General features: G+C 38.3%; 3 protein-coding genes and 3 non-coding genes across 6 annotated transcripts; 4 read left to right on the top strand and 2 right to left on the bottom strand.

Moving 5' to 3' along the window:
• Positions 1–1,495: 1,495 nt before the first annotated feature.
• LOC141835458 (small nucleolar RNA U3) lies at positions 1,496–1,707 on the top strand. The gene has a single exon (XR_012602399.1). It is a non-coding gene; the product is annotated as a small nucleolar RNA U3 (small nucleolar RNA).
• A 4,032-nt stretch (positions 1,708–5,739) lies between these two features.
• Positions 5,740–5,951, top strand: LOC141835456 (small nucleolar RNA U3). Its single transcript, XR_012602397.1, has one exon. It is a non-coding gene; the product is annotated as a small nucleolar RNA U3 (small nucleolar RNA).
• Positions 5,952–9,724: 3,773 nt separating this feature from the next.
• On the top strand, positions 9,725–12,005 carry LOC141834646 (pyruvate decarboxylase 1-like). Its single transcript, XM_074721973.1, is given in 7 exon segments — positions 9,725–9,755; positions 9,758–10,254; positions 10,353–10,516; positions 10,613–11,263; positions 11,348–11,465; positions 11,548–11,736; positions 11,817–12,005. Coding segments are annotated over 7 exon segments (1,821 nt in total). The 3' UTR covers positions 11,988–12,005.
• A 3,159-nt stretch (positions 12,006–15,164) lies between these two features.
• On the bottom strand, positions 15,165–15,378 carry LOC141835457 (small nucleolar RNA U3). Its single transcript, XR_012602398.1, has one exon. It is a non-coding gene; the product is annotated as a small nucleolar RNA U3 (small nucleolar RNA).
• A 4,199-nt stretch (positions 15,379–19,577) lies between these two features.
• On the top strand, positions 19,578–23,141 carry LOC141834929 (superoxide dismutase [Mn], mitochondrial-like). The gene is made up of 6 exons (XM_074722325.1): positions 19,578–19,939; positions 20,150–20,196; positions 20,283–20,408; positions 20,526–20,582; positions 22,180–22,257; positions 22,836–23,141. The coding sequence occupies exons 1-6, from the start codon at positions 19,612–19,614 to the stop codon at positions 22,926–22,928; spliced, it is 729 nt and encodes a 242-aa protein (XP_074578426.1). The 5' UTR covers positions 19,578–19,611; the 3' UTR covers positions 22,929–23,141.
• Positions 23,142–23,708: 567 nt separating this feature from the next.
• On the bottom strand, positions 23,709–26,175 carry LOC141834850 (pyruvate decarboxylase 1-like). Its single transcript, XM_074722230.1, has 6 exons — positions 25,618–26,175; positions 25,364–25,527; positions 24,619–25,269; positions 24,430–24,547; positions 24,159–24,347; positions 23,709–24,077 (listed from the first exon to the last, which is right to left on the bottom strand). Exons 1-6 carry the CDS (start codon positions 26,146–26,148, stop codon positions 23,907–23,909), a joined length of 1,824 nt encoding a protein of 607 aa, XP_074578331.1. The 5' UTR covers positions 26,149–26,175; the 3' UTR covers positions 23,709–23,906.
• Positions 26,176–27,506: the final 1,331 nt, after the last annotated feature.

Here is a 27,506-nt window from a genome sequence, read left to right on the forward strand (position 1 = left end):
AACTTGACTAATTTATTAAATTAATAAATAATATTCATGAATAATACATGAATTTATGAATAATATTTATAAATTTATTTATTAATAAAATTCTTATTAATATGTTAAATAATTTTTTTAAAAATAAATAAATTAATTTATATTGTCAAATTCAAAAACTAACTAAATAAATTTAAAATATAAAAATTTAAACAATTAAATAAGATTAAATTAAGAGTTCGATAATATTTAAACGCTCAAGTCAAACTTAAATCAAGTTTAAATTCGAAATTAAACCAAACTTGAACAAACTTAAATAATATAAAATTTGATTTGATTTGATTTGTTTGACAAGGTTGTTCAAATGCCTTCGCCCAAAGTTAGGAGTTTTGATGCGACAATATAATATTCAAATTTATTTCAACTATTATTCGAACATATTTATAACGATTTATTTATAACAAGATGATTATATATATTTCCACTTCAACAATGGAATCTGTTATCTCAGTGGCTCCACACGATCAACCTCAGTGTCTTAGTTCGTTGAGATTCGATCCTTATCCACTTCAGCAATTGTTTGGCCAAACTTATTTCGACTATTTGAGCATATTTATAACTTCAGCAAAAGGTAGAATCCACCATTTCCAACGGCCCCACACAGCTTCATCGAGATTCGATTCTTGTCCATTTTAATAAGTCTACTCCGTCGTAACTAACTCAACTATACCTCAGAGATATATTTATAATGAGATGGTTACATATTGTGAATCCATTAACACCACGCCCCCGGGACATAGCTGAGTTTATTATGACGGAGCAGAGTTGCAGAAGAAGGTAAGAGTTCGAATCTTGATGAAGCCGAATAATATTCTCCTCCGTTGTGGCCAACTGCAGTTTCTTAATTTACCTCCTCACAGATGGCAGATGATCGTTGGACTGACTGTGTGACGGATTTACTTTTTTAGTTTCTCGATTTACCTCCTCATAGATGTCAGATGGTCGTTGGACCGACTGTGTGACGGATTTACTTTTTTAATTTCTCGATTTACCTCCTCACATATGGTCGTTGGACTGATTATGTGACCGATTTACCTTTTTAACTTCTCGATTTATCTCCTTCGTCATGGCCAACTGCAAAATAGCCCGACTGTATCTAACCAAGTCTTTGATTGCACTAAAGCATCAATGTAATGCCAATATCAGTTGGATATGTTTTGTTGTGAGAATAGTTAGAGATATTTTAGTATATTTACGTCGTCATCATCATCCAATTGTGTTATTAACAACTATATAAAGTCAGCTATATGGATCTTATTTCTCTATTTAAGCTTATGCAGGGCTACTTTATTAGCAATATTCAAATCTTAACCTTTTTTTTCTTTTGTAATTATATATGTTAAACCTTAAAGGACGGTCGGGTTGTCGCTGGGTTATCATCTAGTTGCTTAGTCCCACATTCGTTGTTTGTGTAGCAATTGAGAATTTTATTTATGAGGCGGTGGCAAGTTCAGGCACGACCTTACTTGAACAGGATTTGTTCTATAGGTTGTACCACTGTATCCGTGAGTGTTAAGGAGACAGGCAACACAATTTGAATGATGACATATGGATTTGAGATCAGAGCGTGATTAATGGCTCAGATTCTTTGAGATCGGTGGCTGTAGAGGATCGTTCTCAGCGGATTTCTACACCTGCTGGGGTGATCTCGAGTCTGTCTGACAGAAATTATATTTTTCTTTTTAAATAAGCGATATAATAATTTTTTTTAATATAACTTCAAAATGAAAAATCAGGAGATTGGATCTTTGTGGGCTTCAGGAGTTCTTAGGTTTGTGCTTCTCCTGGCCTCTGCCGATTACTTTTGCATTGTGTCGATCTGCTGCACTGGTTTTAATGGTATCAATGGCGTGCTTTAGGCTTGTCTAAAAACTTTTTTTTAATCTCTTTATCCCAATTTTATCGATATTCAATCTTGAGCCGCCGAAGTGATTCTAGATATATGAATAGAAAATTGGGTACAAATATCAAATTGTGAAATCATTAGTCGTAGGATATGTTCTCATATAGTGAGGGATTAAATTTTTATCTGGACGGGTTAATAGATTTATTTCAGTAGACAAAGAAATATGATCTCTCATGTAGTAGTCAATTGTAATTTTTTAATTTATCTCTTTATATAGATGATTTAGAATAATAAATTTCATCTTTTATTGTAAAGGATTTAATTTTCACTTTGGACATTTCAAATGCATTGTTGTATTTGAATTACTCTTGATTTAGATTGCGTTGTGGTGTTTGACTTACTTATAATTTATTTTAATTGTAGTGGGAAATTTCTATGAAATTGGGTTTCATATTTATATGTTTTTCAAGGTTTATTTTGATAGTTGGTAAAAATTTTCTATGGAATTAAGTCGGTTAATAAAAAAAAAATTTAGAGTCAGTCACTTTAATATTAATGGTTCGAAGAGTTTCATAGTAACAAAAATAAAATAAAAAGGATATTAAAAAAAACTTTTTTAGTAGTTTCGAGTAATTATCAATTGGGTTTTAATCTTGATTAAAGTTACTTTAAAAATATCATTTTTAAAAGTTCAAAATTATTTAAAATGACTATTATAATATTTTTAATATTTCCTGTACTAGAATTGTCGTTTTGATTTTTTTTCAAAAAAAAAAGAAAGTCCTTTTAACAATTTCATTAATTTAGTTATTTAGGGCTATTATGCTCTCTTTATCCTGTAATAAAAGTTTAATTGGTGTTGTTACTATTATATTTATGTAAAACTGGTATACTTATAGTAATTAATTTTGAATAATTTTAATTAAATTTAAAATAATTTTGGAATTTTAATATAAAAAAATAATAAATTAAATTATTACTGGCGTGGCGTAGTTAGTGCACCGCAATGCGCAGTCGACGATGCACGTGAACGGCTATGAAAGCTTTAACATAAGGTTACTCTTATGCCCTGTTCATTGCGAGGACGGATTTAAAAATTAGGAAAAAAATTTCATTATTTATTTTATGAAAAAAAATGGATTAATCAATTTATGAGTCTATGGATAAATTTTTTGATATTTTTTTTATCGATGTTCGGGTCGGTATATTTGGATCAAGAAAGTCTAAGTCTTAATTCGAGTGGAAATCATACGTCTAACTCCAGTATTGACTAGTTCGATCCTCGATCCAAGCTTCATGTCAAAATTTTACACTCCAACTTCTTACCCTAGCCATATGGTCGAGCTGCCGACTCGGCTTCTCGCCCTAGTAAACCTTGAGGGGACCCAACACCCAACTTGGAAATCGACATCCGACCTCTCTCAATGCCCAACTCTGGCTCAGCATCACAAGACAAGTCTAGGATGCCCGAGCTCCACCTACCTAGTCAACTGACTTTGCTCCATTCACTCAGTTTATCAAACCGTCACTAGAAGGATACGTGCGATGATATAGTATTTGGGATATAGCTCATTTGTCCCATTAATGCAATATGATTTATAATAGCGCAGTCTGATACCATCTTGGGCGGTGGTGATGAGACTCTTCATTACATTGACAGTGTCGATGAAATATTCTCCTTACCGACAATGGAACATCTATTCTGATAAGACATTTCCACTAATGGAATATTTTTCTTACTAGCAATGAGACATCTCCTCTGATATGACATCTCCACTGATAGAATATTCTCCCTATCACAAGTTAGATATCTTTTTCTTTGATAAATTTATATAATAACCTCACCTTTCACGTGTGCATGTATGTGAAAACAACCAACAACATACTTTCTTGTTCATTTTCTGTGCCTTCTCCAGGTTACGAGGCTGGGTAAGACACTCCTGAACCTTTGTTCTCACTCTCTTTCTTATCTTTACAGTTTAACACTTGGCGGTACGTCAAAGTTTTATTAGGAGTGTAATCGAACCAAATTAAGCTAAACAATGAGAGACTCGAGTTTGGTTCGGTTCGTTTTCCCTAAGCTCAAGCTCGAGCTCGGTTCGATTTCAATTTGATCTTTAATTCTTAAACTTAAGCTCGATTCCTAATGAAATTAAAAAGTTTGATAATGGCTCGAGCTTTGTTCGAAAATAACTCATTTAAAAGTTAAATGAGTTTAGTTTGAACTCAGCTCGTTAACATATCACAACTCTATATATATTCTACGCGACTCGTCCACGATAGATGAATCGGGGCACTCGGAACATGAACAATGTAATTTTTTATTTATTATTTTTTTGACTTACGGTTAAGTCATTTAAAATTTTCTCTTTACAGTTTAGGAGTTAGATTATAATATTAAGTATAAAAAAATTTCAAAACAAACAAAATTTAATTGTTCAAGGGATGTGTCTGGTTGCTATCCCGCACTTCTTATCAGACACGCCCTATGAACAATTAATTTTTTTCCCGTTTTGAATTCTTTTGTATTTAATAGTATAATCCAACTCTAAAACTTTAGAGGAAAATCTTAAATAGTTTAACCATAAGTTAAAATTTTTTTTAAAAATTTAAAAATAGTACTGTTCATGTTCTCGGCGTTTGGAATAGTTTTGAGCGCCTGGAATCATTTGTCACAGACTAAGTTGCATAGAATAAGATGCGTAGAATATCAAATCTATATATATAGAGAGAGGAATGTTATGATGGACGTCATATGTGAGCACCACCGTGAGCACAAAGTATAAAAAAATAGTTTTATTTTTATTTTCACTTCTTTCAAACTAAATACTAAATCTAAATTCTTTAGCATAAATCTTAAGAACAAATTAATTATTTTTTTTTACGCTTGATGCTCATTGTAGTACTCATGGATGATGTCCAACATATCAAAATTATATATATAAACGAACATGTTCACAAGTTAACGAACATATTTGCAAGCCTTTTAATGAACATATTCGTGAGTCTTTTAACAAACATATTCATGAACTCACGAATTAAATACTGTTTTGCTCGAGCTCGATTCATATTTTCGAGTTTGAAATCAAGTTCAAATTCAGTTCGTTAACTTAATCGAATAATTTTTTTTTTTAAATGGAGATCTGAATAACTTAGGAACGACTTATTTACACCCCTAATTTTTATTAATTCGGTAGGTTAATCTGGTGGCTGAGTATTTATGTTATATTATTATTAGTAGAAAAGTAATTTAACGCCCATTGCAGTCTTGTTGATTAGAATATTCAGTTCTCTCCTACGAGATTCGGGTTTGAGTCCGAAATTTATTTGGTTGTCTAAAGGACTGAACCAAATAATGTTGAAACCAGCCGAACAAATTGAATCACAGCCGTTGGAATAATGACAAACGTGATGTCGGTCTTCTTCATCCAACGGCCACAATTTCGCTACCAGAACCTTCTTCCTCGATCGTCGATAAAACCATCAAGCAGAGAACTTTCTTCCTTTATCGCCTATAAAACCATCAAGCAGACGTGCGCCCGCAGCTTTCCCTTGTTTTTTGCCTCTCGTTCTCCTTCGGCGCTTACGCTTCGTGGTCGCTGTTTCTGAGACGGGGGAAATCGTACAAGGCCGAGAGGAAGAAGTTCGGCGGCCTCGTCGCCGAGGAGAACTGCGGCCCGTCGATGCTCCGCCTCGCATAAGTAAATCCCATCTCGCTTTGATGTCGTGTTGTTGCGTAGATCCTTGAAGGATGGTCGGGTTGTCGCTGGGTTAGCATCTAGTTGTTTAGTCCCACATTCGTTGTTTGCGCAGCAATTGAGAACTTTATTTATGAGTCGGTGGGTCATCCAGGCACGACCTTACTTGAACAGGATCTGTTCTATAGGTTGTACCACTGAATCCTTGAGTGTTAAGGAGACAGGCAATACAATTTGGATGATGACGTAAGGATTCGAGATCAGAGCGTGATTAACGGTCCAGATTCTCTGGAGTCGGTGGCTGTAGAGGATCGTTCTCAGCGGATTTCTACACCTGCTGGGGTGATCTCGAGTCTGTCTGACAGACACAAAAATTATTTTTTCTTTTTCAATAAACGATTTAATAATTTTTTTAATATAAATTGAAAATGAAAAAAATCAGGATATAAGAAAAATAAAGCTGAGGAAAACAGCTAAATTTGAAACGATGACGGTACTACCGTCATTTTCTTATTTCCAGTTAAGTTAGAGGGTTTAATTTTCACTTTGGACATTTCAAATGCATTGTTGTATTTGAATTACTCTTGATTTAGATTGCGTTGTGGTGTTTGACTTATTATAATTTATTTTAATTGTAGTGGGAAATTTCTATGAAATTGAGTTTCATATTTATATGTTGTTTAAGGTTTATTTTGATAGTTGGTAAACATTTTCTATGGAACTAAGTCGGTTAATAAAAAAAAAATTTAGAGTCAGTCACTTTAATATTAATGGTTCGAAGAGTTTCATAGTAACAAAAATAAAATAAAAAGATATTAAAAAAAGCTTTTTTAGTAGTTTCGAGTAATTATCAATTGGGTTTTAATCTTGATTAAAATTACTTTAAAAATATCATTTTTAAAAGCTCAAAATTATTTAAAATGACTATTATAATATTTTTAATATTTCTTGTACTAGACTTGTAGTTTTGATTTTTTTTCAAAAAAAAAAGAAAAGAAAGTCCTTTTAACAATTTCATTAATTTAGTTATTTACGGCTATTATGCTCTCTTTATCCTGTAATAAAAGTTTAATTGGTGTCGTTACTATTATATTTAGGTAAAACTGGTATACTTATAGTAATTATTGTAATTAATTTTGAATAATTTTAATTAAATTTAAAACAATTTTGATCATATTAATAAAGAATTTTTACTTTTTCATTAATTAAAAATAATTTTATATGGTTACTCTTATGCCCTGTTCATTGCAATGACGGATTTAAAAATTAGGAAAAAAATTTCATTATTTATTTTATGAAAAAAATGGATTAATCAATTTATGAGTCTATGGATAAATTTTTTGATATTTTTTTTGTATTGATATTTTTTTTATTGGTGTTCGGGTCAGCATACTTTGAATCAAGAAAGTCTAAGTCTTAATTCGAGTGGAAATCATACGTCTAACTCCAGTACTGCCTAGCTCGATCCTCGATCCAAGCTTCATGTCAAAATTTCACACTCCAACTTCCTACCCTAGCCATATGGTTGAGTTGCCGACTCGGCTTCTTGCCCGAGTAAACCTCGAGGGGACCCAACACCCGACTCGAAAATCGACATCCGACCTCTCTCAATGCCCAACTCTGGCTCAGCATCACAAGACGAGTCTAGGATGCCCGAGCTCCACCTACCTAGTCAACTGACTTTGCTCCATTCACTCAGTTTATCAAACCATCGCCAGAAAGATATGTGTAGGGCCGTCTCAAGGTTTCATGAGGCTCTAGGTTAAAATTTTTTTAGACATTTAATATATTTTTTTTAAATATAAAATTTTTCCTCACCCTTTTTCATTCAGACTTGGGACCAATAACAGCAAGTTTAAATTTTTTTAAAAATAAAATATTAATTTAAAAATAGATTTTTATATAAAATTTAGTTTTCTAGTTATTAATTTAAAAATAAATTTTTATATAAAATTTAGTTTTTCAATTTTTTTGAGATGTAAAATTATTAATTAAATTTTTATATTCAAATTTTGTTAATAAATTTTTTTAATTGATAAAATTATTAGATTATTTAATCTTTTTTGAGCACACAATATTGATCTTGAGAGAATAAAAATATGAAATGAGATAAAAGAAAAGGAAATTATTTGTATTGACATATAAATAGAATTTTATATTTTTATAATAATATAATAATTATAATTAATATAAAATTAATTAGTCTTACTATTATTTTTAGAATGATACATCAAATATTAATTCAGCCATGTATTAATTCTCATGCATGCTGCCGTGCAAGCGTGAGCAGTGCATCAAATGCACGAAAAGACATCAAATTCTCATGCGTAACCATGCAAGCGTGATGTGGCTTTGCGAAAATCCAAGCACCGCAGTTTCACGAAATGAACGCATTGTTCGATTGATATAAAAATTTTTTTATTAAAATAATTTTTTTTAATAATAATGGGCCCCAATAAAATTGGGGCCCTAGGCATAGGCCATAAGCCGGCTCTGGATGCGTGCGATGATATGATATTTGGGATAGCTCATCTGTTCCATTAATGTAGTATGATTTATAATGGCGCAGTCTGATACCATCTTAGGCGGTGGTGATGAGACTCTTCATTACATCGACGACGTCGATGAAATATTCTCCTTACCGATAATGGGACATCTCCTTTGATAGGACATCTCCACTAATGGGATATTCTTCTAACCAGCAATGAGACATCTTCTTTGATAGGACATCTCCACTGATGGGATATTCTCCCTATCACATATTAGACATCTTTTTTTTTTTGATAAATTTATATAATGATCTCACTTCTCATGTGTGCAGGTATGTGAAAACAGCCAACAACATACTTTCTTATTTATTTTATGTGCCTTCTCCAGGTTACGGAGCTGAGTCAGGACATTCCTGACCTTTGTTCTCACCCTCTTTTTTATCTTTACAGTTCAACACTTGGTGGTACGTCAAAGTTCGGTGTCCTATTTTTCTCCGTTAGTTAGTTGTGGGTACCGTTTTAGTCATTTAACGTACAAGTTAGATGTCTGATAATGCATCCGGAGATGATCAAACAGGAACAATCGACCTAACTAAGACGAAAAGTCATAGCGACACTGTATCATGGTTGTCTTGCATAGAGCGGCACTACGCAAAGTTAGCGGAGGATGAGGAGCTCTACGAGGCGATGTGCACTTGAACGGCCCACACCATGAGGGCACCCTTGCAATGGCGGAGCCAGCCCGGATGATTTATCCGGGTTGATCCCAAACTATGAGCCACCACCCAGGTTAATCTTTATTTTTTTTTTCTTTTCTCCCATAGTAAATTAAAATTTATCCATTTTTCATCGCCGTTGAGTCCCTGGGCTACCGTCTGAGTAGGCATCAACCTGGCTCCGCCCTTGTATGGCCACCTCCCTCGCGAAAACCAGAGAGTCCCCCCGCATGGCCGTTTCACACGATCTAGAGTTGCAAGATGTCTCGCTTGAGTCACGAGGATTTATTTTTTTTTCTTTCCATTAGTTTTCTTCTTTGTCTTTATATAAACTTTTCGTAGTATTCTTTTCTATCATCTTCTTTCTCTTTTTCTGTTACTTCCATATATCAAAAGATTCTTTTCCGCGTAGATTCCTTTCTTTTCTCAATCCCATTATATATACTATGCTTAAGCACGTGTTATCTCCCTTAAATGCTTTATTTATAATTATTTTCAACAATATTAAATACTTAGTAAAAGGATATAGTAAAAATATAATAATTATTCTCTATGATCAAATAAAAGCCAACCGCATTCACTTGTATCTCATACGAGCGAGATTTATCATAAATAAAAGAATTATTCTATATGATAAAATAAAATTAAAAACATAATAATTATTAAAATATATTTTTTAAAATATTTTTTTCTTATTAATTAGTCAATTGACTAAGTCATAAAAAAATTATTTTTTATTATGGAATAAAATCAAAGATATCATAATTATTATAATATATTTTTTAAAATATTTTTTCTTATTAATTGGTCAATTGACCGTGTCATGTAAAAATACTATATATATTGTATTATTATTTTAAGGTAACATACTTCTCTTTCATACAATTTTCACATCTTCATCTTCTTCTTCGTCGTATTCTTCTTCTCCGTTTAGCGATGGATACTAAGATCGGATCGGTGGACGCGGCGCGGAGGCGAAGGCGAACGGCGTCCTGGGCTGCCCGCCGGGGACGACGTGCAGCGCCGTCGCACCAGCCGCGGTGGTCCCGGCCGCCGGAACCTGCGAGGCCACCCTCGGGCGCCACCTCGCCCGCCGCCTCGTCCAGATCGGCGTCAGCGACGTCTTCTCTGTTCCAGGAGACTTCAACCTCACCCTGCTCGACCACCTCATCGCCGAGCCCGGCCTCCGCGTCATCGGGTGCTGTAATGAGCTCAACGCCGGGTACGCCGCCGACGGCTACGCCCGCTCCCGCGGCGTCGGCGCTTGCGTCGTGACCTTCACCGTCGGCGGATTGAGCGTGCTCAATGCCATAGCCGGCGCCTACAGCGAGAATCTCCCCGTCGTCTGCATCGTCGGCGGACCCAATTCCAATGATTACGGTACGAACCGGATCCTCCATCACACCATCGGCCTTCCCGATTTCTCCCAGGAGCTCCGATGCTTCCAGACTGTCACCTGTTTCCAGGTGCCGACGTCGATCCCCATTCTCCTTTTCTTAGGATTGATTAGAAGTGGTTTCTTTAGGTCTCTAATGTTCAAATCTTGCGGTCTTCTCTCATGTAGGCGGTGGTGAACAACCTTGAGGACGCTCACGAGCTGATCGACACGGCGATCTCCACTGCCCTCAAGGAGAGCAAGCCCGTCTACATCAGCGTCGGCTGTAATCTCTCGGGGATCCCGCATCCAACCTTTAGCCGCGAGCCTGTCCCCTTCAATCTCTCCCCGAGGTAAGCTTCGAGTTCACGAGCCAACGATTTGGGTTTTGAGGAATTGATTGCGTTTTTTTTCATGATTTTTTTGTTTTTTGATGATGAAACTGTTAGATTGAGCAACCAGATGGGATTGGAGGCGGCGGTGGAGGCCACGGTGCAGTTCTTGAACAAAGCCGTGAAGCCGGTCCTGGTCGGCGGTCCCAAGATCCGCGTCGCCAAGGCCGGGAAGGCCTTCGTGGAGCTGGCCGATGCCTGTGGTTTCCCCATCGCGGCCATGCCTTCCGCTAAGGGCCTCGTGCCGGAGCACCACCCTAGGTTCATCGGCACCTACTGGGGCGTCGTCAGCACAGCCTTCTGCGCTGAGATTGTGGAGTCTGCCGACGCGTACCTCTTCGCCGGCCCCATCTTCAACGACTACAGCTCTGTGGGCTACTCCCTCCTCCTCAAGAAGGAGAAAGCCATCATCGTCCAGCCCGACCGCGTGGTGGTCGGCAACGGCCCGGCCTTCGGCTGCATCCTCATGAAGGATTTCTTCCAGGCGCTCGCCCAAAAACTCAAACTGAACACGACCGCGCATGAAAACTACCGCAGGATCCACGTCCCCGACGGCCAGCCATTGGAGTGCCAACCCAAGGAGCCATTGAGGGTCAACGTGCTCTTCAAGCACATCCAAAAAATGCTCTCCGCCGACACCGCCGTGATCGCCGAGACCGGAGACTCATGGTTCAATTGCCAAAAGCTGAAATTGCCGGAGGGATGTGGGTGAGTCGAGTGCACATGCATTCTTGCCACTTCCTTCTTTCCGCCTCTTCCGATGAATCACATGCAACTCTGTTTGTTCTGCAGATACGAGTTCCAAATGCAGTATGGATCGATCGGCTGGTCGGTCGGAGCCACTCTCGGCTACGCTCAGGCTGCACCTGACAAGCGTGTGATCGCTTGCATCGGAGATGGAAGTTTTCAGGTATCGTTTTCACTCCCCTTCTCCAATTATGATAAAACTCTTTCGAATCTAATTGCTACATCACCTTCCTTTTGGAATCAAGGTGACAGCCCAAGATGTGTCGACGATGCTGAGATGTGGACAGAACTGCATCATCTTTCTGATAAACAATGGCGGATACACGATCGAGGTTGAGATCCACGATGGCCCTTACAATGTCATCAAGAACTGGAACTACACTGCTCTGGTGGAAGCGATTCACAACGGCGAGGGCAAGTGCTGGACCGCAAAGGTGAGCCTCCTCTTTTGCATTTTTTTTTTGGCTAAGAGCCGCCTGCATGTTTGAGGTCTGATCAGCCTGTGCATGCTCAGGTGACCTGTGAAGAGGAGCTCAAGAAGGCAATTGAGACATCGTCGGGGCCTATGAAGGATTGCCTGTGTTTCATCGAGGTCATCGTGCACAAGGACGACACCAGCAAAGAGTTGCTTGAGTGGGGCTCTAGGGTTTCTGCGGCGAACAGCAGGCCACCAAACCCTCAGTGATCTCGACTTGAGTACAATGTAGGGTTTCTTTGATAATAAAGAAACAAGTTGTGACTCAAAACTCAGCATCGCACTGCGGTTACTTTCATCTGCTATGGACATTTTGTTTTTATAATTTTATAAAAAAAAATTTATCAATTTTTTTTTCATCTGCTAGTGACATTTTTTATAATTTTATTAAAAAAATTTATCATTTTTTTTTCATCTGCTAGTGACATTTTTTTTTATCAATCTGCTAGTGACATTTTTTTATCAATTTAGTTACTTTCATTTATTGGATTGCTAAATCTAGAGGGAAAAGGTCGAGAATTATTCAATGAAGTTTTGAGGTTTAAGATGTCAAGGACCGAGAAAAATCAACTAATAATTTATAGGAATAATGATTAAGTTGATGAATCATACAGTAAAACGACCAAAAGAATTATTCATGGAAGAATTAAAGATGAAAGAAGTATTTTTAAATCGAAATGGTTTAGATTCTGGACAATCAACTATGAAGCTATTCATTTAATAAGACAACTTAGAGCTACAGGAAAAAGAATGATTTGCAAATGTTTTCTATTAAATTTCGAAAAATCATTCGATGCAATACCTAAATCCTCATTGTGGTTGGTAAAGAAGAAAGGAATATCTAGTAGTTTTAAGAGAGAAAGAATACCGAATGCTTTTTTTTTTAATGATTGTAAACTTACATTATGGATCAACTCTAAATCCTAATTTTCAACACTCGGCTCACTATATAGTTATGGGATCAACAGAAGTCAAATAAATTATATGTGTGTGTATTAGATAAAAATAAGAGAAAGTGTTAGAAATTTGAATGGAAATAAAAAATGGTGGAAAGAGAAAGCTCCTTTGTGAATGAAAATATAGTACCACATTGGAAGTTTCAAGGCATAGTTGTTGATTTATATTGTATCACAAGCATTAATGTTGTGAACAAATACATGGGAAGAGACTCTCTTTCATGTGTGAGTGCGCAGGAGGTGCATATCTAGGGTCCGGATTGCACTACCTGTAAAGGCGACTTGTGTGCGAGCATGACCTACACACGTCAAATGTTTGACCGATCAGGACAAAATTTATCCAAGCGAATGAATCAATATTTTACCACTTGAAAATGTTTTCTTTTTGCTCAAATGATAAGTATGCAACTAATGCAATTTAGTAATGGCATGAACATTGATGCAATTGAATGCATGAACGTATGGATGCAATTTAATGGCATGAATGCTTGCAACGTTGATTACGAGGGTATACTCAGCAAGCTCTCTGCTGTACTAAAAGCCATTCCTTGACAATAATGTGACACCTTATAACCAACCTCTTAAGCCCATGCCCATCTCAGGACTAGGTACTGGCATCGCATGCCTACCTCCTGACAAGGCACCGGCATCGCATGCCTACCTCCTGACAAAGTATCGGCATCACAGGCCTACCTCAGGGTAAGGTCTTAAGACATGCCCATCTCATAACAAAGTATCAGGCATCACCTGCCTACCTCCGGACCAGGTACCAGAATCACCTGCCTACCTCCGGACCAGGTACCAGAATCACCTGTCTACCTCCAGACCAGGTACCAGAATCACCTGCCTACCTCCTCGAAAGGCACAAGCCTTGTACGATTCATCTCAGGACGGGATCACGACATCACGTGCCTACCTCAGGGCGTAGTCCTAATAGCACATCCTACCGTCGGGCAAGACCCTAGCAAAGATCACCGGACAACTCTAGAGAAACCTCCCAGGTATAGATGAGAAACTCTATATAATACTTTGAGTTCTGTCGTAGCGCGGTTCTGTCGTTGTATCCTGAGAAACAGATGTCCGTCATGACCTCTAAGCACCGCCGAAGGAGACAAATCTGTTTTAAGAAAACTGCGTTGAACGCAGACCTCGACTTGGCAATAGGTCATTCGACACTCAGTGTCTCGGCATCTCGTCACTCGACATCTCGTCACTCGGCGTCTCGGCCACTCGACGTCTCGGCACTCGGCCACTCGACGTCTCGACATTTAGCGTCTCGGCCACTCGGCGTCTCGGCTCTCGGCAGTCCACGACTCAGTCCTCTCGACAATCGGTGACTCGACCATTCGGTTGACTCAGTACTGTTGATCGAGAAAACACAAGCCTCTGCTAGCAGCTTGAAATTATCAATTCAAGTCATCTCTACAAGATAAGTTGAATTGTCTTGTAATTTAATTCAGCAAAAAATTAATCTATCCGGTAAAGATTGTCCAACAAAAGTTGAGATAATATAGATGTTCAAAGAAGATCAATAGAAGTCAAATAAATTAGGATTGAAGGCATCATGGGTTGGAGACCAAAGAAATTTCTAGCTAATGTGAATGAAATTAATTCAAGATATTTGAAAAATTTTGGTAAAGGTGTGAATAAAGGCATAATTGTCTTAAGATAAAACATTTTAACAATTCGTCAAAATTGCTCAACAAAATGAAATAGCCAGTCAATCACAAAGGGAAGGATCGTGAGGAACAACTAATGATACTAACATACCCAATGTGTAAATATGAATGGCAACACTGATTAGAGAAAGAAATGCTGTCAAGATTGAGATTAATTATAAAGTACAAGAGATAGAAGCTCCTGGAGGAGGTAACAGTGACCTTTAAAACATCAAGTATACTTCCTGCAACTAATTACACAAATACTTTAGAGAAAAACTAGTTAATAAACTTAGGCAATGAATCTATGGCATTTGATGGCAAAGCTATAAGAGAGATTTACCTTTTGTTTGCTTATTTGCAGTCTGCACATTGTTTCTACCAGTATTAATTACTATTAGTGCACTTATTTCAACTGACATTCCTACTTGTCATATTTAACTATTCAAATTTTATAGCTTATTTTTCATGCGTCTCTTATGAAGCCTAACCTTCAGATACCAAGTCATGTTACACTTAATAGTTTCCATGAAAAGGGCTATTTCTTTTATCTTGTTTACTTATATGAAATCAAAACAAATGAAATAATATTACTTTATTGTAGATGGGCCTTTTAACTGGAAATAAGAAAATGACGATAGTGCCTTCCTCGCTTCAAATTCAGCTGTTTTCCTCAGCTTTATTTAGATTTAATTTTCTTATATCCTGATTTTTCTTTCAATTTATATTAAAAAAATTATTATATCGTTTTTTGAAAAAGAAAAAATAATTTATGTCTGTCAGACAGACTCGAGACCACCCCAGCAGGTGTAGAGATCTTGCTGAGAACGATCCTCTACAGCCACCGATCTCAGAGAATCTGAGCCGTTAATCACGCTCTGATCTCGAATCTTTACATTCATCATCCAGATTGTATTGCCTGTCTCCTTAACACTCAAGGATTCAGTGGTACAACCTATAGAACAGATCCTGTTCAAGTAAGGTCGTGCCGATCTTGCCACCGTCTCATAAATCAAGTTCTCAATTGCTGCACAAACAACGGATGTGGGACTAAACAACTAGATGATAACCCAGCGACGACCCGACCGTCCTTCAAGGATCTACGCAACAACACGACATCAAAGCGAGATGGGATTTCACCTATGCAGGCGGAGCATCGATGGGCCGCAGTTCTCCTCGGCGACGAGTCCGCCGAACTTCTTCCTCTCGGCCTTGTACGATTTCCCCCGTCTCGGAAACAGCGACAACGAAGCGTAAGCGCCGAAGGAAAAAGAGAGGCAAAACACAAGGGAAAGCTGCGGACGCACGTCTGCTTCATGGTTTTATAGGCGATAAAGGAAGAAAGTTCTCTGCTTGATGGTTTTATCGACGATCGAGGAAGAAGGTTCTGGTAGCGAAATTGTGGCCGTTGGATGAAGAAGACCGACATCACGTTTGTCATTATTCGAACGGTTGTGATTCAATTTGTTCGGCTGGTTTCAACATTATTTGGTTCAGTCCTTTAGACAACCAAATAAATTTCGGACTCAAACCCGAATCTCGTAGGAGAGAACTGAATATTCTAATCAACAAGACTGCAATGGGCGTTAAATTACTTTTCTACTAATAATAATATAACATAAATACTCAGCACCACCAGATTAACCTACCGAATTAATAAAAATTAGGAGTGTAAATAAGTCGCTCCTAAGTTATTCGGATCTCCATTTTAAAAAAAAAATCATTCGATTAAGTTAACAAACTGAAATTTAACTTGATTTCAAACTCGAAAACATAAACCGAGCTCGAGCAAAATAGTATTTAATTCGTGAGTTCATGAATATGTTCGTTAAAAGGCTACGAACATGTTCATTAAGAGGCTTACGAATATGTTCGTTAACTTGTGAACATGTTCGTTTATATATATAATTTTGATATGTTGGACATCATCCGTGAGTACTACCGTGAGCATCTAGCGTAAAAAAAATAATTAATTTTTTCTTAAGATTTATGCTAAAGAATTTAGGTTTAGTATTTAGTTTGAAAGAAGTGAAAATAAAAATAAAATAAATTTTTTTTATACTTTGTGCTCACGGTGATGCTCACAGATGACATCCATCATAACATTCTTCTCTCTCTATATATAGATTTGATATTCTATGCACCTTATTCTACGTGACTCGTCCATGACAAATGATTCCGAGCGCTCAGAACTGTTCCAAACGCCGAGAACATGAACAGTACTATTTTTAAAATTTTTTTAAACTTATGGTTAAGCTATTTAAGATTTTCCTCTAAAGTTTTGAAGTTGGATTATAGTATTAAATACAAAAGAATTCAAAACGAAAAAAATTTAATTACTCATAGGGTGTGTCTAATAAGAAGTGCGGGATAGCAACCAGACACATCCCTTGAACAATTAAATTTTGTTTGATTTAAAATTTTTTTATGCTTAATACTATAATCTAACTCCTAAACTGTAAAGAGAAAGTTTTAAATGACTTAATCGTAAGTTAAAAAAATAATAAATAAAAAATAACATTGTTCATGTTCCGGGTGCCCTGATTCATCTGTCGTGGACAAGTCGCATAGAATATATATAGAGTTGTGATATGTTAACGAGCCGAGTTCAAACTAAACTCATTTAACTTTTAAACGAGCTATTTTCAAACAAAGCTCGAGCCATTATCGAACTTTTTAATTTCATTAGGAATCGAGCTTAAGCTTAAGAATTAAAGATCGAATTGAAATCGAACTGAGCTCGAGCTTGAGCTTAGGGAAAACGAACCGAGCCAAACTTGAGTCTCTCATTGTTTAGCTTAATTTGGTTCGATTACACCCCTAATAAAAATATGAAGCAACTTGAGGGAATTGACTAACACCAACAGAAAGAGTAGGAAGTAGCGAGATGAGATTTACTTATGCGAGGCGGAGCATTGATGGACCATAATTCTCCTTAACGACGAGTTTGTCGAGCTTCTTCCTCTCAGCCTTGTATGATTTTCCTCATATCGAAAACAACAACGACGAAGTGTAAGCGTTGAAGGGAAAAAGAGAGGCAAAAACAGGGAAAGTTACACATGCACGAGCAAAACAGTTGCGATTCAATTTGTTCGCCCAAGTTCAAATGACTTAGTTTAGTCCTTTTTAAAAAGACAAAAAAATAAATTTCCCACTTGAACCCAGTCTCTCGGGTGAGAGCCAAGTATCCTAACCAACTAGACTACAACAGAAATTATAATAATATTCTCCTAATATGTGGGATGGGATTTACTTATGCGAGGCGGAGCATTAATGGGCCATAGTTCTCTTCAGCGATAAAGATTTTGTTGAGTTTCTTCCTCTCAACCTTGTACAATTTCCCCCATCTTGAAAATAACGACGACGAAGTGTAAGCGTCAAAGGAAAAAGAGAGGCAAAAACAAAGAAAATTGCACACGCACGAGCGATGCGATGCAATTTGTTCGGCCGAGTTCGAATGACCTAGTTCAGTCCTTTTAAAAAGGAATGACAAAAAAATAAATTTTCATTGCTGGGACTTGCAAGTCTCTTAGGTAAGAGTCAAATATTCTAACCAACTAGACTACAATGGATGTTATATTAACATTCTACTAATAATAATATAACGTAAATACTCAACATCAGATGAACCTATCGAAGCAATAAAAACTAGCGGTGTAAACAAGCCACTCGCGAGTAATTCAGATCTCGATTTAAAAAAAATCATTTGATTAAGTTAATGAGCCGAGCTCGAGCTTGATTTCAAATTTGAAAATATTATCGAACTGAGCACGAACTTAATAGTATTTAATTCGTGAGCTCATGAACATTTTGTTAAGAGGCTCATGAACATGTTCATTAAGAGACTCGCGAATATGTTTGTTAACTTGCGAACATGTTCGGCACCATCCGTGAGCATCAAGTGTAAAAAAAATAATTAATTTTTTCTTAGGATTTATGCTAAAGAGGTTAGGTTTAGTGTTTAGTTTGAAAGAGGTGAAAATAATTAATAAAATAAAATTTTTTATACTTGCTCACGATGTTGCTCACATATGATGTCCAACATATCATTTCTGTATATATATAACAAATATTGTATGTTAATCAATCGAGTTTGAACTAAACTTATTTAACTTTTAAATAAGTTATTTTCAAATAGAGCTTGAGTTGTTTCTGAACTTTTTAATTTCATTAGGAATCAAGCTCGAGCTTAAGAATTAAAGTTTGAATCGAAATCGAATCGAGCTCAAGCTTAGGGAAAATGAACCAAGCCGAACTCGAGTCTCTCATTATTCAGCTTAATTCGATTCGATAACACCGCTAATAAAAACATGAAGCAACTTAAGGGAATCAACTAGTACCAACAGAAAGAGTAGGATAGTCGAATTGATACTCTAGTAATAGATTTGCAAAAAGGATACCAACAATAAAGTACTGAAGCAGAGCATCAATAGAATCCCTCGAAAGCAATGCAAACTAAAATCGTAAAAGTGTGAATCTATCCAATCAAAAGAATTAGATTTTCGCTAGCTATGGAATGACTATATATCTCCATCCTCCTAGCACAATAACACAAGGATGATGCACTGACTTAGCAATTTCTATTTTGTTTTTTCCATTTATACAACTGATATGCTTTCAACCAAATCGATGATAAGAAATCTTTCGGAATTTGAGAACATTTATATGCAACGGAATGTATTGTTTAGGTATCCTGAAGGATAATGTTGATTGAGAAGGAAAAGTGTTTCTGATTTATTCACGTACATAAAAATGATAAATCCCAGTTAGCCTCATTGATTATCCCTAGATATGACCGGTCCGGCTCCACGGAAGTTTCCCATCGGCCACCAGGGTAAATCGGGAAGTGCACGCAGCGGTCAGCCCAGACGCTCAGTATCCTTTGATTGCGCTCCCCATTTAGAGAAACTTTTTTATAAATGCATCTAGTTGATGATCGAATCGTAGGTGCCTGAGTGACAACTTGAATATTCTACCGCGGCACTATTGTCCCGGAAATCATGTGAAAAGAGTAAATGAAAGATGATTATATATAGTCAATCCATTAACATCCTTAGTCCACAAAGGATAGTTACGTCATTTTACTTCCAAACCAGGGGCGCGAATATTCCAATACCGAACTGTTCTCCGCTTTCGATATAAAAGGCCGCCTGCCTCACCAAACCCTCCCCCATTCCGCTCTCGCCTCTTTCTCTCTCGCTTGCTCTGGATCAATCAGCCATGGCTTTCCGAGCCCTCTTCGCCAAGAAAACCCTAACGCGCGTCTCCGCCTTCGCCCCCGTCTCGGCCTCCCTGGATCGTTGTCTTGGATCGAGCCTCCGCCAGGGCCGGGCCTTCACCGTGGCCTCCCTTCCGGATCTCGCCTACGACTACGGCGCCCTCGAGCCCGTCATCAGCGGCGAGATCATGAGGCTGCACCACCAGAAGCACCACCAGTCGTACGTCACCAACTACAATAACGCCCTCGAGCAGCTCGACGCGGCAATCGCGAAGGGTGACGCGTCGGCGGTCGTCCGGCTGCAGAGCGCCATCAAGTTCAATGGCGGAGGTTTGTTCTGCTTTCCATCTCTTTCCTTGATTCTGTGGTTTTGATGATTTCGAGATCCATCAGGGTTTTCGCAATTGGTTTTTTTTTTCTTAAATCATAAAGGAAAAAACGCTTAGCTGACCATTATCTATTGCATAGGGCATTTAGACATTTGGGAGCTGACAAATAGTATGAGATTGGATTAACAGGACGGTTTAATGTTGTCTGCAGGCCATATCAACCACACAATCTTCTGGCAAAACCTGAAGCCTGTAAATGTAAGTGCAAACTGCCCAATACACTATGGAATATTCCTTTTTTTTTTGTTTGTGTCCCCAAAAATGCTAATGGAAGGAGTATGCAGGAAGGTGGAGGCGAGTCGCCTCATAGCTCACTAGGCTGGGCGATTGACGCAGACTTTGGCTCTTTGGAGGCTTTGATGCAGAAAATAAATGCAGAAGGTGCTGCTTTACAAGGTTCTGGATGGGTGGTATGTTTAACCTCATTGAACATAATTGCTTACTTTCCCTACATATTTACTAAGTTTGTTCCTTGTGCCATGATTATTAGTTGCTCTTCTCATTTCATTTGATTATCTTTATGACAGTGGCTAGCTCTGGATGAGACCAGCAAGAAACTCAGTGTCGAAACCACTGCAAATCAGGTAGCATCATTTGTTTCAAAGATATGGATGTTGTTTACCTGCAGCTTCAGTTGTTCAGTTTAGTTGATATGTTCATGAAAAATGTAGTAGTCTTTTTTTAAACCTAAGCGATCGAATCTTGTAAGATAACTGAAAAATGCAATGCAAAGCTATTCTCTTATCTCAATGGTAATGAAAAATCTCTCCATCAACTTTTAATGCAAACTCTAGGAATGTTAATGGAATGTTAATTTTATTTTTCTGTTTTTTTCCATACTCAGAATTGCCAGACTGTATCTAACCAAGTCTCTGATTTCACTAAAGCATCAATGTAATGTCAATATCAGTTGGATATGTTTTGTTGTGAGAATAGTTAGAGATATTTTAGTATGTTTATAGTCATCTTCATCATCTAATTGTGTTATTATTAACTATATAAAGTCAGCTATATGGATCTTATTTCTCTATTTAAGCTTATGCAAGGTTACTTTATTAGTAATATTCAACTATCTTGAATTAATTTCACTCACATTAGCTAGAAATTTCTTTGGTCTCCAACCCATGATGCCTTCAATCCTAATTTATTTGACTTCTATTGATCTTCTTTGAACATCTATATTATCTCAACTTTCTCTTATTTTTTATCTAATACACACACACACACACACACACACACACACACACACACACACATATTTATATATTCCTAATTGTCTAGGACTCTAATCCCATAACTATAGTGAGCCGAGTGTTGAAAATTGAGATTTAGAGTTGATCCATAATGTAAGCTTACAATCATAAAAAAAAAGCATTCGGTATTCTTTCTCTCTTAATAGTTCCACTATCAATTATCATATATGTCATTTACTACATCAATGTAACTACTAGATATTCCTTTCTTCTCTACCAACAACAATAAGGATTTAGGTATTGCATCAAATGATTTTTCTAAATTTAATAGAAAACATTTGCAAATCATTATTTTTCCTGTAGCTCTAAGTTGTCTTATTAAATGAATAGCTTCATAGTTGATCATCCAGAGTCTAAACCATATCGTTAAACATACTTCTTTCATCTTTAATTCTTCCATGAATAATTCTTTTGGTAGTTTTACTGTATGATTCATCAACTTAATCATTATTATAAATTATTAGCTGATTTTTCTCGGTCCTTGACATCTTAAACCTCAAAACTTCATTGAATAATTCTCGACCTTTGCCCTCTAGATTTAGCAATTCAGTAAATGTCTTATTCTTTGTTCTTAGTCTGTCAGTGAATGTCGGATATAGTCTAAACTTATTTTACTTATAATTTTTTGTCTCAAATTTTGCTATTTTATATCTATTTGAAAATTTCTCATTTCTACAAGTTGAACAATCTCTATAACTATGTATCTGATAATAAGCATAGCAAGCCACTAGGCCAACTAATACTTTGGCATCATGTTGCTTTCTTGTAAGTGTGTCATTGTTGTTCGAGGATTCATCTATGAGATCCAAATCAACACAATATTCATTACTTCTTTATGTCAGAGTACTCTGCATTCCCTTCTTCTGGTTGACAGTTCAATGGTTTGACCATTCCTTTAGTTCTTACCTGCTAGATAATTTTGTTATAGGATCCACTGGTGACCAAAGGCGCGACACTTATTCCATTGCTCGGTATCGATGTGTGGGAGCATGCATACTATCTACAGGTACCATACCAAGCTTCTCTTTTGAATGTTATCTCACGGTTACGCTGGGAAATGATGTGGCATCATACGATCATTCATACCTAAGTATAGTTATAAATCAGTATTAATATCTTTAATACATTATTTCAAAATGCTATAATAATTAGTGTTTCACTAAATGCTGTAATATTATTTAATGCCCTATGATATCAAAAAGGTGTTACTTCAACTAGTTAAACAGACAATGTTATTGATTAAAATGCAATTTAAGATACCGTAATGGTACTTGATGGGTCATCTATCGTCAATATTTCAACTCATTTTTTTTGTCTATATAGCTGCTACAGAAAAATTCTGCTAAATATAAGTTTAATGTCATGGCTAATGTTCTAATAATAATAGCTAACTTCTGATAAATTGCTTATTAATTTATTTTGTTCATGCGTTTCTTCTTTTTTAAAAATGCACTATGCTTGTAGGCGAATTAGGAGAGGAATTGATCGGACTAAATTTGAACATCTGAATTATAAAAAAAAAAAAAAAAGAAAAAAGAATGTAAAATTTGGATTGTTTCAACCTTGTGTTTGATTGTGTTGCAGTACCAAAATGTGAGACCTGAGTATCTGAAGAACATATGGAAGGTTATGAACTGGAAATATGCCAGCCAAGTGTACGAAAAGGCGACTGCTTGACGTCTGTCTTGTTAATTCTGGAAGAGTTGTGCTACTTCTGTTTCTTGTCTGTCCTGTAATAAAATGAGGAGCTGTACTAGCCCGCAATGGCGAGCCAGCTCGGATGATTTTTCCGGATTGATCCCAAACTGTGAGTCATCATCCGGACTAATCTTCATTTTTTTTTTTCTGTTCTCCCATAGTAAATCAAAATTTATCACTTTTCTATCGCCATTGAGCCCCCAGGCTACCGCCCTGGTAGGCATCAACCTGGCTCTGTCCTTAGTAGCCCGACAGGTTTCTCCTCAGGTAATGCTTGATCTTTGATCGTTTAGCGAGCACAAGAGTAACTGCGAAGTTGATCTGCATTGTGCAGCTATCAAACGATATGGTAAGATCGGCGCCAGTCAAAATTTGTAAAAGATGGAGACGTGCGTCAACAGAATCATAACAAAATACCGTTAGATGGAGCTACATCTTGGCCATGGCGACGCTCAGCTTCTTGCGGCTGTTGAGGTACCTACTATAAGCTTGGTAATGGCATGGTTTAATAGACAAGTTTAAACTGAAGGTAACGGTAAAAGGGTATCATTTATTTTTAAAACGTCAAAATACTATATAAAATATTTTTAGTTATTATTATTATTTATGAATTTAGTTCATGTATGTTAGTAGCTGTTTTATTTTTAATTTTTATAATGATTTTGATCCAGATTAATTAATATTAACTAAACTGATAAATTTTTTTAAATAAAATTACATGTTGGAGTAATTATTTCTATAGCTATTATAACTGTTAAAAGAAGTTCTGTTTTTAAATTTTACCCACTAAATTTTATTTAGTCATTTCGGACAATATAACATCAAAAACAAAAACAAAAAAATGTCACCAGCAGATGAAAGTAACGGCAGTGCGATGCTGAGTTGAGAGTCACAACTTGTTTCTTTATTATCAAAGAAACCCTACATTGTCGATCTTCCTGCAGACTCAAGTCGAGATCACTGAGGGTTTGGTGGCCTGCTGTTCGCCGCACAAACCCTAGAGCCCCACTCAAGCAACTCTTTGCTGGTATCGTCCTTGTGCACGATGATCTCGATGAAACACAGGCAATCCTTCTTAGGCCCCAACGATGTCTCAATTGCCTGCTTGAGCTCCTCTTCACAGGTCACCTGAGCATGCACAGGCTGATCAGACCTCAAACTTGCAGGCGGCTCATAGCTAAAACAAAAAAGGCAACAGAGGAGGCTCACCTTTGCGGTCCAGCACTTGCCCTCACCGTTGTGAATCGCGTCCACCAGAGCAGTGTAGTTCCAGTTCTTGATGACATTGTAAGGGCCATCGTGGATCTCAACCTCGATTGTGTATCCGCCATTGTTTATCAGAAAGATGATGCAGTTCTGTCCACATCTCAGCATCGTCGACACATCTTGGGCTGTCACCTTGATTCCGAAAGGTAGGTGATGTAGCAATTAGATTCGAAAGAGTTTTATCATAATTGGAGAAGGGGAGTGAAAACGATACCTGAAAACTTCCGTCTCCGATGCAAGCGATCACACGCTTGTCAGTTGCAGCCTGAGCGTAGCCGAGAGTGGCTCCGACCGACCAGCCGATCGATCCATACTGCATTTGGAACTCGTATCTGCAGAACAAACACAGTTGCATGTGATTCATCGGAAGAGCAGAAGTGGCAAGAATGTGCACTCGACTCACCCACATCCCTCCGGCAATTTCAGCTTTTGGCAATTGAACCATGAGTCTCCGGTCTCGGCGATCACGGCGGTATCGGCGGAGAGCATTTTTTGGATGTGCTTGAAGAGCACGTTGACCCTCAATGGCTCCTTGGGTTGGCACTCCAATGGCTGGCCGTCGGGGACGTGGATCCTGCGGTAGTTCTCGTGCGCGGTCGTGTTCAGTTTGAGTTTTTGGGCGAGCGCCTGGAAGAAATCCTTCATGAGGATGCAGCCGAAGGCCGGGCCGTTGCCGACCACCACGCGGTCGGGCTGGACGATGATGGCTTTCTCCTTCTTGAGGAGGAGGGAGTAGCCCACGGAGCTGTAGTCGTTGAAGATGGGGCCGGCGAAGAGGTACGCGTCGGCAGACTCCACGATCTCGGCGCAGAAGGCCGTGCTGACGGCGCCCCAGTAGGTGCCGATGAACCTAGGGTGGTGCTCCGGCACGAGGCCCTTAGCGGAAGGCATGGCCGCGATGGGGAAACCACAGGCATCGGCCAGCTCCACGAAGGCCTTCCCGGCCTTGGCGACGCGGATCTTGGGACCGCCGACCAGGACCGGCTTCACGGCTTTGTTCAAGAACTGCACCGTGGCCTCCACCGCCGCCTCCAATCCCATCTGGTTGCTCAATCTAACAGTTTCATCATCAAAAAACAAAAAATCATGAAAAAAACGCAATCAATTCCTCAAAACCCAAATCGTTGGCTCGTGAACTCGAAGCTTGCCTCGGGGAGAGATTGAAGGGGACAGGCTCGCGGCTAAAGGTTGGATGCGGGATCCCCGAGAGATTACAGCCGACGCTGATGTAGACGGGCTTGCTCTCCTTGAGGGCAGTGGAGATCGCCGTGTCGATCAGCTCGTGAGCGTCCTCAAGGTTATTCACCACCGCCTACATGAGAGAAGACCGCAAGATTTACAACCTAAACGAACCACTTCTAATCAATCCTAAGAAAAGGAGAATGGGGATCGATGTCGGCACCTGGTAACAGGTGACAGTCTGGAAGCATCGGAGCTCCTGGGAGAAATCGGGAAGGCCGATGGTGTGATGGAGGATCCGGTTCGTACCGTAATCATTGGAATTGGGTCCGCCGACGATGCAGACGACGGGGAGATTCTCGCTGTAGGCGCCGGCTATGGCATTGAGCACGCTCAATCCGCCGACGGTGAAGGTCACGACGCAAGCTCCGACGCCGCGGGAGCGGGCGTAGCCGTCGGCGGCGTACCCGGCGTTGAGCTCATTACAGCACCCGATGACGCGGAGGCCGGGCTCGGCGATGAGGTGGTCGAGCAGGGTGAGGTTGAAGTCTCCTGGAACAGAGAAGACGTCGCTGACGCCGATCTGGACGAGGCGGCGGGCGAGGTGGCGCCCGAGGGTGGCCTCGCAGGTTCCGGCGGCCGGGACCACCGCGGCTGGTGCGACGGCGCTGCACGTCGTCCCCGGCGGGCAGCCCAGGACGCCGTTCGCCTTCGCCTCCGCCGCCGCGTCCACCGATCCGATCTTAGTATCCATCGCTAAACGGAGAAGAAGAATACGAAGAAGAAGAAGTAGAAGAAGGAGACAAGTGAGTGCGATCGGTTTTGTCTTAGGTCTTGTTTAATTTATAGTGGAAATTTCACTCTCAATTTCTCAAAATTTCGCTACTACCTCCACATTTACCTGACCATGTTTGCGCCGGCCCCGCTCATTGTTCCAGTCAATAGCAAGGTCGATTTCTGCGTGCACAATCAGAGGTACGTTTAAGAGTCCATAGTTCGAAGGAAACCAAGAGTGGTTTTCGGAGAAACATGGGATCGGAGAAGAAGACGCCGACAAACTCTGGCGGTGAGGATACCGTCACTCGGGATGACCGGTCGCGACTCACGAGAGCGTTTTGTGCCGAGAGTAGTGCGGGAGGAGGGAGCAGCGGTCAGCGTTCGCTTAGGATCACTGACGAGACAGGAAAAATCAAGGGCGGTTACCGGAAACCACGTCGCCCTTTGAATTGCGATTGGTCACAGGAAGAGGACCATTGATGGTCGGAAAAATCGTTTTTCATGTTATGTTGTGCAAACTGTGATTATATTAATTAGTTTTGTGATTATTATCCTAATATTTTTGAAAATTAAGGACAAATCGTTTTTCATGTTTTGTTGTGTAAACTGTGATTATTTTAATTAGTTTTGTGGTCACTATCCTTTTACTAAGTATTTACTATTTTTGAAAACAATTATAAAAAAAGCATTTTAAGGGAGATAGCACATGCCAAAGGATAGTGTCATGGGATTGAGAAAGGAAAGGAATCTATCCGGAAAAGAATCTTTTAATAGGAGTAAGATAAGATAAGAGAAAAGAATACTAGGAAAAGTTTATATAAAGAAAAAGAAGAAAATTAATGGAAAGAAAAAAAAATAAATGGTCGTGGCCCAAACAGGACATCTTGCAACTCTAGATTATGTGAAACAGTCACGGAGGATATAACCATCAATTTGGAATGGATATGTCAAATTTATTTACCTCATCAAGTAATTTAGATGAATTAGATTGAAATTTTATCAATATATTTTAATATGAGTTCAGATGAATTGATTTGTCTAAGTTCGTGTGATCCTCGTGTGTTGGCCTACGACGACTTTAGGTTGGTTCGTGGATTGAAAATATTTATTTATTTATTTTAAATTTTAAAATTAAAATAAAAAACTTAATAAATTAGTGAATTTTGATCTATTTAAATTACAATTTAAATTTAACAATTTTAACATGATTAATTTAAATTATAATTCAAAGTTAAAATTTTTAATATTTTTTTATTTTTTAACAAATTTATAGGTTGATTCGTCTAATTCGTAATTCATTTTAGATTGAGTTGAGTTGAAAATTTTTTAACTCGT

The sequence above is a fragment of the Curcuma longa genome, chromosome 9 (assembly GCF_044706935.1).
Source record: "Curcuma longa cultivar G26 ecotype Majalengka, Jawa Barat chromosome 9, ITB_CL_G26_1.1, whole genome shotgun sequence".
In the NCBI taxonomy this organism is placed as follows: domain Eukaryota; kingdom Viridiplantae; phylum Streptophyta; class Magnoliopsida; order Zingiberales; family Zingiberaceae; genus Curcuma; species Curcuma longa.